The 12014-nt window shown below is 41.2% G+C and overlaps 1 protein-coding gene across 2 annotated transcripts in view; it reads right to left on the bottom strand.

Moving 5' to 3' along the window:
- Nucleotides 1–12014, bottom strand: part of malrd1 (MAM and LDL receptor class A domain containing 1) — a 99671-nt gene that overhangs the window by 1412 nt on the left and 86245 nt on the right. For both annotated transcript variants that reach the window (XM_033639494.2, XM_033639493.2), the window contains exons 27-31: nucleotides 10026–10151; nucleotides 7193–7259; nucleotides 2860–2951; nucleotides 2632–2728; nucleotides 2489–2549 (exon numbers count right to left, since the gene is read on the bottom strand). In XM_033639494.2, coding sequence (XP_033495385.2) covers nucleotides 2489–2549; nucleotides 2632–2728; nucleotides 2860–2951; nucleotides 7193–7259; nucleotides 10026–10151 — 443 coding nt within the window. The remainder of the gene's footprint in view (nucleotides 1–2488; nucleotides 2550–2631; nucleotides 2729–2859; nucleotides 2952–7192; nucleotides 7260–10025; nucleotides 10152–12014) is intronic.

Consider the following 12014-nt stretch of genomic DNA (forward strand, 5'->3'; position numbering starts at 1 on the left):
TTTAATTTTGAGAAACTTTTACTTTACATTAATATTTTTAATTAATGGTGCTTTATAGTTCTAGTCCAAGAAAATTCAAAGGGAAATGCTGCATTTTTTACTCCACTAAATATTATATGCTGTAGTTAATAGGGGTAGGGGAGTGCAGGGCACAACCTAATACAGGGTAAATTGTAACATGAACTTTTATTTGGTTACACAGGGTCAATCCTTTTGTGCTTCTGGCCAGTTGAGTCAGAAGCACCAAATAGTGAACAGCAAAAGTCCACAGAGATTGGACGTGTTTCAAGTGAGTTCAGCAACAAAGAGTGTTTTCAGCCAACATAAACATCATATTCAAGGACTTCTCAAGAACAGCGTAGTTTGAGACATGGATCAAAGTTAATTACTACTACAACACTGAGATTTTTATGAGAACTAGCAGGCTCTACAGAAGCTCTCAGACAACAATTAAAAAGAGAGGGAGGCTTGCATGTGTGAACACTTCTTAATTGTGCTGTGTCACAGTGATTGCAGACTGTGTGATCTCTTGCCCTCTCTTGATTGCATGTTGGTTGATCTTGAAGTAGGCCCAAAGGCTGAAATGTCATCAAAATAAAAGAAATAATAAGGAGCCAGGGTGTGTGACACTTGTTTTCTACAATCAAGTCTACTGCCAGTGATCAGCGCCTCATTATAATTCTTGGGGTGCATTACTTTTGTATTTTAAATATTGTCTCTTGCCCTCTCTAACACAGCACAGCAAAACAATATAATATACTGTGTATGTTCAGAGATAGACACAGAGACTTTTTTAAACATTAGTAAATGTCTTTGGTGAGCCACGAGTCCTGTAATTTACATTTTCCAGGCATAGCTTAAGGTTCACTTATGTTGGGTTCACATTAGACACAGAAGCTACTGCAACTACACACTACTAGCCCATCATTCTTTCAGTGCCCATGTTAACCAGTGGTCCTAGGATAGAGAAGGAATGACCTGCCTTACTTTGCCTCTGATTGGCTTATCCTGACATTCTTACCCTATCCAATCCCTTTCCTCTTGCCTAAACCTAACCAATTCAACAAACAAAGGGTACAAGTACTAGCCAATCATAGGGAGCGTAGGACGGGCCACTCCTTTGCTATCCTAGGATTCGCAAATTTGCAACCAGTAAGGCTGTTCATAATGGACACAACTCAGTCGTAAACTTTGCAGCCGACTCACGGTCTGCAGCACTCATTTCTGTATCTGGTTTATTTTTTCAATGAGCCGCAAGCAAAAAAAAACCACACTGATAATCTCTTATGAGTGATATAAGAAATATATACGACATGATATAAATGATCTGATCCTGATAAATGATAAAATATGCACCTTATGCTTCCACATATTTGTCAGTTGTGTCTAAACAGAGAGCGAGAGAGTTCTTTGTTTAATTGGAAAAGAGCAGAGAAGCAAAATCGTTTGCTGAGCGGCGCCAAGAGAAGTGCTTCTGGTGTGAATGGCCAGGTGACGAAACATTTTGGGTGCACTTCCTTGTTCAGTGTAAACATGGCGTTAATGTTAGCTTTCTCGCCTGCTTGCTGCTGTCTAACCTGCATCATTTGACTTAAATCATTCATTCACAAATTTTCTCGAAGAAGGTGGCGCATGAAACAAGAACACAACTGTGAGTGTCTTTCAATGATCTTTCAAGGCCTTGATATTCTTCCCTCCAGTCCACAAACTTGCAATGATTTTAAGGACCCATGGGGACACTTTCCGCTCATCAATAATCATCTCAGGTACCCTCAGATCTATCATGTGACCCCTTGGAGGAGACCTGAGCCATTCCAATCCATCAACATTAACAATCTAATATTATAATTTATAATAATATATCAGTCACAGGGGACATTATTCTGCAGAACGAGTACTTTTTTCAAATAGTTTAAGTAAAGTTTGCTGATAATACTGTACTTTTATACCTTTACTTTGAATGCAGGAGTTTTACTGGCAATTAAGTCTTGTTATACAGTTGTACTAGTACTTTCAGTAAGATTAAGGATGCAAGAACTTCTTCCACTACTGCATCTGTGTCATATAATCCAGTCAGGAAGCCTCGGAACTTCTAAAGCCTCTTATCACGTTACACCTTTGTAAGACTATCAGAAAGCTGTTAATTAAACTGGTTATTTTTAGTGTTCAGCTGGTGGCGTTGGATATGATCAGATTATATGGTTCAGTCATTGTGTCTGTCTGCTGTATATGCACCACAGTGTGTGTGTATAAGTCACACACAGAAGCCTAAATATCCACATAAACCAAAAAAATCAATAATCCTAAATCAAAAATGTGATCTAGCAGAAAGGCTCAGCGATCACCGTCTGACCTCCACAAATGTAAGCTCCACTTATTGAATTAATGTGCGGCGAATGGTAGAAAAATGAGATTTGTATTGCTGAGAAACCAAATGTTGCCCGAACATAATTTGCTGATGATTGATTGGACATTTCTGTGCGCTGACCTCTGGTCTCCAGTCAAAGGCTGGGTTATCCATCACTCCGTAGTCCATCGAGTCAGGCTTTCTGTGGAGCCAGCAAATAAAAACGCACTTATCATTAACATCATCACCAGCAAAATGCAGTCGTAATTGTAGCCAAAACTCACATTAAGAAGCATTTTTTCTTGCAGAAAGCCAGAGTGCAGACAGCCACTCCAGCCACAAGCAGAAGCAGCCCGATGGCGATGCCAACATACACAGCGTCTAAACAAGAGGGAGGTACATTGAAGAGAACGTTTTAATAAACTGCAGACATTAGCTGGGTATGCAAGGATACAGTATATAAATTAAGGTGGGACAGTTTAATAGAGCGGGGAGGAGCATTTCTTAACTACCCAGCTGTGTGTCCTCAGGTTTGGGTGTCGCAGTGGTGGGAGATGGTTTCTCCTTCACATGGCAGCGGTTACCTGTCCATCCTGGATGACACCTGCAATCAGGTACCAAGAAATAGTACAAAGTTATGACGCTGATGCAAGGACACATAGATCAAAATGTCCTAATGGAGGAATCAATCAAGCCTAGTGTGTCACCTTTCATGCAAGTTATTAAGTCTTTCTTAAAGTAGGTTAGGTCAAGTTTACATTCCTTCTACCAATTTGGATTGGCAGAAGCTGGCCCATAACTTTTAGCTATTTCATCATTCATCCACTATTTTTAGCTAACTGGGCTCTTTGCTCTCCCCTTTTCACACACTCTACTGCTGTGTTCACACTATGAGCACACAGCAACATGCTACAAATCATTTTCAATGCAAGCCATGGACGTAAAGCTTCAAAACTGACAGCTGACACTTGTGGCTGCGGTCAGGTGTGACATGCTACAAATCATATTTGTGCTGGCCTCAACTTCTTAGTGCTCCAATGATGCAGTTAAGCTTCACCCAATCACATCTTTTTGTTTCTAGCTGTGGTACAGAAACATTAAGTGTATTTAGCTGATGCTATGCTAGCTTTTTGTGTATCGTGGTGCACACAGGGATGCAATGAGGCGGTGAAATATGATTTTAAAATGAGGCTCAGATATTGATCAAAAGCACAAATTTTAGATGATGTCCATTTGAGGTGCTTTGTAGCAAGTAGCAGACACACACAAGCCCAAGACGACACAATTACGTCAACGAGCATTTGTGCAACACTTCAAGGGCGACTGACAGTGTAGCTTGTCTTGCTGTTGCTGTGTCATTTGTAGTGTGAACACAGCATGAATTACATCGCATGATGTTCTGTGAAAAAGACATAATAAACACGTAGGGATGGGAATCTAAAACTGTTTGCAGTTGAGAACCAGCTTCCAAATTGTCAGATTCATCAAAATCATGTGCTTCTGAGGTTATCAGTTCCCTTTATAGATGCCAGCATGTGACATGACAGATGTGGATTGCAAAACAATGATGTCAAACTCTGGAAACGAAAGGAGTCAAAGTGGAGAGGAAGAACAGTCCAAAGTGTGGCTTCATTTCACAAAAATAAAGATTACAATGGTGCTGCTTGTAATGCCTGTAAAATAATAGGGGTGTAGCAAATATGGATGGAAACACCAACAATATGCTGAAACCTCTTTTTTGGCAACAAGGGCTTAAATTTCAGGAATGTCATGTATTTGACGTTGCACGAACACCACTGCTTTCCAATCAAGCAGCACATCTAAGGAGAGTATTGTATTATAGTAACATTAACCCAACACAGGCAGACTAAGCAGATTTTTCTTTATGAAATAATAAAAGTTGTGTTGACATTGAAAATGTGTATAAGCCTTCTTTTTTTACCCACGCACAGAAAAGCTGAATCGCTAATGGCATTGGTATCAATAAAATCGTATTAATTCCCCATAAATATGTGGTTACGTCTGTAGTTTTTTTTTTATCCAAATAATAACCTCTGTTTCTTTTAAATGAGCTGAGCTACTTCATAAGCTTCTCGCGTAACTCCTGCGGTGCTCTCTGGGTGCCCCTGGTTGGAAATCATTTTACTGATGTACTGTTGGTTTTGATCTTTTAATGGGATTTGTTGACAATAAGAAAAATGTAGAGTAAAACTGACCTTACCCTTATCTTAAATGTGAGTAAAACAATAAAAGCGAAGCAGAATAAAATACTAAAATAGATAAAGAACATAAATCACAATCGTTATTATCCAGTACACATGCACACGTATTCTCTCACACCTTTTAAAAAGCAAAACAAACGCTATCTTGACAAATGGTGCAAGATTTATCTGCTGGACATCCTGCATGGAAACACACACTAACAGCAAATAGTCTGAGCTGCATCTCTGGGAAAGAAACTAAGTTCCTCTTCTCCCAAATGAAGACTCTACTCCAAGTCAACATCTGTTCAGTATCAGCCTGATTTCTGCGCAACACTGAGCTTCTAATGCGAAACACACAGCTCTCAGCGAAGCCAGACTGTGTCATTATCATTCAGAGGGGTTCAGGGTACATATTGTGTGACGGTCTGGCCATGGCAGTGGGACGTCCCTGGCTTGGTTCCCAGGTGGATCCTGCTCAGCAGATTGGGGGAACGTGATGCAAATACTGAGCCAGAGGTGCCCTCCAATGCTGGCCTCGGGTTCTGCTACAGCAGGGCTGTTATCAATGCTGGAACAGCTACAGGGGCTCCATACCACACTGTGCAGTGACTGACAGCGGTAAAGTCCCGTTACATAATGAGAGGAGGCAGTGGTGGCGGCCCTGCAGTGGGGAATGTCGGACAGTGGGATGGATAAAAAGGGGAATCAAACAGAAGGAGGCTGAATGGGACAATGAGAGCGAGGGAGCAGAAAAATATCTTCATGTTGCAGAGACACAACTTTTAAAGTCCAGCTGAAATCACCAGTCCACCTTTCTGCATTCAGACACAAATGTCACTGTCTGATTGACAGCTGCGGCGGCACAGAAATAAGAGACAGAGTAAACAAACTTGTAGCTTACAAGCCACGGGCAGACAGTGGCTGCGTCTGAAATTCCATACTAATATGGTAGTTAGTGCGCTAAAACAGCGTGTGAGATTTTTCAGTATGTCTGAAACCTGAGAATGAAACCAAAAGTATGTGAATTGTAAACACGTTGTAGTGAAATATTATAGTAACACTGCACACTATGCTGGCATAACGGACAGCGACTAAGATTCCCTTTACACCTTGCATGCATTACATTACATAGGTTGGCATGGGTTACCATAGTTATATGTCTCCAACTGGCAAGGAGTCTCTCAGGAAGTGACGTAGTAATTACAGCGCAATGCGTCTGAAAACATACACACTACTGTTTATTAACACAAAAGTGTGTTGAATGATGCATATATTGGGTATGTAGTGGACAGTATGCTGTTTCAGATGTAGCAAGTGTGTTGTTAGCTGTTGTATTGACAAGTAAGACCCATGCCAGCATCTAACTGACCAAAGTGATTTTGGCAGGTATGTTTACATGCTGTTTAATGTGCTGCAGCTGAGCAGCTAATTGACTATTCACCTGATATAAGTAGAGCAACTTCGCTTCTCATTCATTCATTTCCGTAACCACTTATCCTGTTGGGGGTCGCAAGGGGCGTCGTACACCCTGGACAGGTTGCCAGACAGGGCTGACACATAGAGACAGACAACCATTCACGCTCACATTCACACCTACGGACAATTTAGAGTCACCAGTTAACCTGAAATACATTTCATTGGACTGTGGGAGGAGGCCGGAGTGCTTGGAGAAAATGCAAAGTCCACACAGAAGGGCTCCCCCACCCAAGGAACCCTCTTGCTATGAGGTGACAATGCTAACCTCCGTGTCACATGTTGAAGCTAAATTGCAGGAAATCAAGGAGGTGATGTGTTGATTAGCTGTATAGACAGCCAAATAACTATGGAGTGTACATTCTCGCCTTTGGTAATTTTTTCTCAAACAGGAGTGCAGGTCATGATTGCTAAAGAAGAAAAAACACACAATTCAATTTCAGCTGGTCTTTAAAAGTGTTTCCTTATTCCAGCATTGTCAGTGGGATTGCATTTCCAATAACACAACACACTGATTGCACTGTCGACACAGTGCGCAGTTTGTTATGTGAATTGCTGCAAAATTCGCATCCACTCTGTGGAAAAAGCAACCTTCTGACATGAAGATGGAGAAACGCGGATCTTTTGGAGACGATTCAGTGGTGAATAATGATGTTAGCAGATCCAGCAGAAAGTCTCATAATTGCATTTTTACTTCTATAATGAATTATCTCATTGCATACATTCCAAAGTGCTGATGCAGACGACTAGATTCATAAGCTGCCTAAAAATCCTTCAACAGAGTGATCGCAGTGTCTGTCTGGAGTTTTCTTTTGTGGTCTACCCACTAAGACCATTGGTAGCGGGGGCCGTGTTTAAATATTGACCAGGCGAATCCATCAGAGATTCCCAGGGAACACTGTGCTGGTGGATAAATGAAGGCAGAACCACCCTGGTTAAGCTGTAGGGGGTAAGCAGATTCCCACATGCTTCGTGGAGCGTGTCTTTTCCAAGGAAAGAAACAAGACTGATGGGATTTCCATGTTTTAAATCTCACAAAGAGAGATAAAGGATGGGAGGAGGAGAGAAAAGACATGATACTTATCTTTGTTTGTGCGTGTTCATGAGTGTGACAGAGTGTGTGGCTATGTGTGTGTGTTTATCCGTGTGAGGGTGAAGTTCAACTTACATGCAAACGGGCCCGTGTTTCCCCACATGGCATGAGCCATGATCCAGGCAATACAGTTGAGGACAAACTGCAAATCACATGAAAGAAACTTACTGTCACTGTTAAAGATCATGGCAAAAAATAAAATCTTCAAAGCTTTTCCTCTGTGTTCTTTCGCCGTCATCAGCTGTCATCCATGTCTCCTCTCCTGACAGAAAACATGTTGCTTTGACATCAAAACATGAATCAGTGAATTATGCTGCCAGGGGAAACGGTGCACTGTTAAGCATCATCCATTGACCTCTGCAGAGTGTCACCATGTACATTAAACCAGCTTCTTTCTTATTCTAACCTTTATATCTGATGCGGCATATTCCTCCCTCCACAGGTTGTGTGGGGGTTATCAGTGTTGCCTTTAAATAAAACTCATGTCTGAAACCCTGAAGTGCTGTTCAGCCTTGATAAAGTAGCTTTGGCTTGGCAGTGAATGCAGGCTAAATGTGAGGTTTGGTCTTATTCCTGAAAACGCAGGAAGGCAGAGGTTTTAATGGATTTTGGCAGCTTGCAGTAACCGTTGAGGTGTGCTTTGAAGACTAAACAGCCAGACTTGAAAATATCCCGAGAGTCAATGCTAAGGCCTGAAATGAGCAGACATGAACTAAGTTTTGGCAACACTTGAGTCAAAACTGACTGGTGACTCATGAGAGCATGATACAGAGAAAAGACGAAAGGTATGCCTTAAATTTAACAGGTAAATCTGTGCATTTTTAATAATCTTGATTTTTGCAAATCAGCAGATTGGGGAAAGTCAGGGAGTCACCCAGCTTGAAGACATCTTTGCTGTCAGGAAGAGCCATATTTAAACTAAATGTCACAATACATCACAGCATTTAAAGGAAAATACAGTGGAAACTACATAAACTATATGAGCAAAGGTGAAACGCACAGATGGACATCAAGGACATCATCTCTAAAACCAGTGAGTCTCTTGTGACGTGTCTGAGCTTCAAGGTCCAGGAATCATAAAATGAACCACGTGACAGCTGGGGCTTGCAGTTCTTGGCATCATTGGGCAAAAATCCCACAGTAAAATCTGAAGTGGTCTGAGAGAACACTAGACTTCTGCACGTCCTCTTGGCTCTGTTTTCAGACTTTGGAGATCTAGCCCATGACAGGAAATGGGCTAGACACTGAGACAGGGTGTTTCTGTTGGCTGATCTACGAATGCAGATGCGTGTACATGTCCCTTTAGAAGGTGAAAGTATGATGCAGTGAAAAAAAGTTGCCCCTCCAGCATTAGCAACAACTGCCAACACTGCATAGGAAGACGAGTTTATCAAAAAAAGGAATCTCATAGAGAGTCTGACAATAAACAAAGTAAAAGACAGGTCAATATTGGCAAAGTATTTCAGAGGACCAGTGAAAATGCTGCTTATAGTTTAGCCTTCTGCTAACTAGACCCAAAGACTTACAGCGGAGGTAAATTCAAGTTCATGGTTATATAGCTAGCTTGAGCCTCGAATCACTGTGTCATCTTAAAGGGCTTTACAGGCCAACGAGTTTGCAAAGAATGCAAGAAGGTAATTCTCATAGAGGTGCTGCTGTATAGACCCTTTTACTGTTAGTACACAGTGTGATGTTTATGGTAGGCGGGGCTTAACTGGAGGCAGATCAACTCTCCACAGATATTAGCTAGCGCTAGCTATTAAGTTCTGTTGAGACAATGGAGGAAGATGATGCGAGTGGTGCATTCAGAGATACTCATTTCAAGTCCCAGAGCGCACTCTGGCACAAACTGGACCATCTGTAAATTTGGAGTGCTGTCTGAATGTACTGTTTAGTTATTCAGAGCACCGCACTCTCAGAGTGGCAGAGAGCACTCTAGGCACTCTGTCTGGGGAGATGGAGCAGCAGAGCGCCCAGCGGAGTGAATGTGTGATCAACTTAACCTTTGTTAATTCATGTAGGAGTATAACGCTCCGTTTCTTTGACCATCAGGGCTCTCATTTTAGTGTAAAGCGTCAGATTGAATTTCAGAACACAACTATGTCAAGTCATTCACTCTCCGGTATCGTGAGTGTTACTTGAAAAAGTAAACACTGACCAACGGGACCAGACTGGCCGACCCGTATGCTCTCACTCAGTGGATGGATGATGTCACAGGAAGCTTTGTGGTTGATTACTATGTCAATCTTACAAAGGAGGACAACACTAAAACAGTTTCCTCCAGTTTGTTTTACTATCAAAGCTAACATTAGCTAATGTGCTAAAAAGTTAGCGTTAGAAATCCAATATTCCTCTTAATACCTCAACAATTTCTGATGAGGTGGACATGATAACCCTTAATACACATAACGTTATTCATCCCTATAACAGCAAATACATTTCCCTAACCTGATATGAAGTGTGCGCTGCACATACAAGCATTTTTGATGATCGCCTCCATCCAGTCCTTTCGTCTTATCACATTTAAACATAGTTGTCTTGGTTTTTGTTGACGGGCAGTGGCAGCTGGTATGTGATAAAATTTAAGTTTTGAGCCATGACTCCTTCTATTCTGGCTCCCAATAACACAACAAGACAACATTTTAAGACTCCTATGTAGCCTACTGCCTTGTGGTGGCAGGTCATGTTTTGCCTCCAGCTAATGAAATGACGTCATTGTGGCTATAACAGCATCGGTTTCACAATCATGACAGTGCTCATCTGGTGGGAGGGCTTAGGACAGAGAGGGGAGAGCTGCAGGAAGAGGGTGTATTTTCACATTCTGGCCTTTTTACCTTTTACAGAAAACTGCCTACCCCAGCTTAATGGCAAAAAACTTTAAAGGGGGAGATATGTAGGAACATGTTACCATCACAGCTGGATTCATCAGAGTGAAAAGGCAGACAGTCTGCAGAGTGATCACAGCGCTTCTGAAGTGGGATACAAGCAGGCGAACTTTCACACACCAGTTCTCCCAGCTCACACTGCAGCAGAGCTGGTGGAAAAAATGAGAGGCAGAAACAGGGAAATCTGTCAAATATGTAGAGGGGTGTTTGAAAGGTGTATTCACAGATCATTATGAGTGTACCACAAATGTTACTCAGAACTGACCATCTGATCCTTTACATACAAAGACTGTTTATTTACATTTCCTATGTGCACATGCTGCAAATTACTCACAATAGCTCACAGCACTTTTACCTCCAAAGAAACCACACTGGTTCCTGCATGGCTAGAGAAATGGTCCTCTTGCCAGACAACATAAACTTGCTGCTCTCAACCAGGGAAGTGATGACATTAAGTTGATTTATTTAAAGAGCACATTTAAAAACAAACTGCTACCGAACTGCTTATTTGAAAAATGAAAATAAAAGCAAGGCTGTGGTCATCTCACTATAAAGCAAGGAATCTTTGTCTGTATGTCCTTCACATATCTCGAGAACCATTCATCCACGCAACACCTTCAATATTAATAAACTTTAAATAAACAATGGCACAGTTCAGTGGCTGTGTGCAGCAGCAGCAGCAGAAGCAGGGCTTTAGGGCTCTGCAGAGAGTCGTGCATGTCTTCACCTACATTCATTATGTAAGTTTGCCATACATACTTATGACACTAAGAACATTACCACTGGCAAAATACCTTAGCTAATTAAATCCATGCTCTACTTTATAACCGCAATGGTTGTGTGAAAACACAGGATTAATATGCCTATTTTGAAATTAATACCTCAGCTAAGTCTGTTTCACCAATGTTTCAAACTGCGAGTAGCCGCAACTTGAGTGTGATTTAGTGATGGATTTGGTTATTTGAGGGACATCCTGCTTTACTTTTCACCCACTCTCTAACTGGGGATGATGGTAGGCTATTGGCAGTGGTAGAGGAAGTACTTAAAACTTTTTTTTCTGAAGTAAGACTATTAACCATTAAGAGAGAAAATGTTTACACCGCAGAGTCAAAATCCTGCATTGAAATTTTTACTTCAAGTGAAGAGTGAAAGAGAGACACTATCAGTGCAAAGTACTTATGTTTATTCAACATCTATTCAAGGTGGTGTTTTTAATTCTTATATAATTCTAGATAGTTTAATGAAAAATAATGTGTCATATTTTAATTGTTATATTTTGCAAGTAAAATTTGAATCTGCAATGTGACCAATGATACAGTGGCACGCAAAAGTTTGGGCCCCCCTGGTCAAAGTTCTGTTTACTGTGAATAATTAAGCAAGTGAAAGATGAACTGATCTCCAAAAGGCAAAAAGTCAATGATGACACATTTCATCATTATTTTAAGCAAGATTACTTTTTAGTTTCAAACTTTTACAGTTTCAAAATAAAAAAAAAAAGTAAAAGGGCCTGAAGCAAAATTTGGGCACCCTGCACTGTCAGTGCTTAGCAGCGCCCCCTTTGGCAAGTATCACCGTTTCTAAATGCTTTTTGTAGCCAGCTAAGAGTCTTTCAATTCTTGCATGGGGGATTTGTTTGAGGTCTATCCACAGATTTTTAAGGATGTTTAGGTTTAGGTTTGGGACTTTGAGGGCCATGGCAAAACCTTCAGCTTGCTCCTCGTGATCATTGTCCTGTTGTAGAACCCATCCTCTCTTCATCTTCATCTCTTCAGCTTTTTTTTTTTTTTTTTTACAGATGCTGTGATGTTTGCTTCCAGAATTTGCTGGAATTCCACTAAATCCATTCTTCCCTCTACCTGTGAAATGTTCCATGTGCCACTGGCTGCAACACAAGCCCAAAGAATGATTGATCCACCCTGTGTTTAAGATGGTGATCACACAGAAATGACACGCTCCAGACGCGGAAGCTTCAAAGACGCTTGAAACGCTGGAAGCGATTATTCAATGCGCAC

This window comes from Epinephelus lanceolatus, chromosome 20 (assembly GCF_041903045.1).
Source record: "Epinephelus lanceolatus isolate andai-2023 chromosome 20, ASM4190304v1, whole genome shotgun sequence".
Lineage (NCBI taxonomy): Eukaryota > Metazoa > Chordata > Actinopteri > Perciformes > Serranidae > Epinephelus > Epinephelus lanceolatus.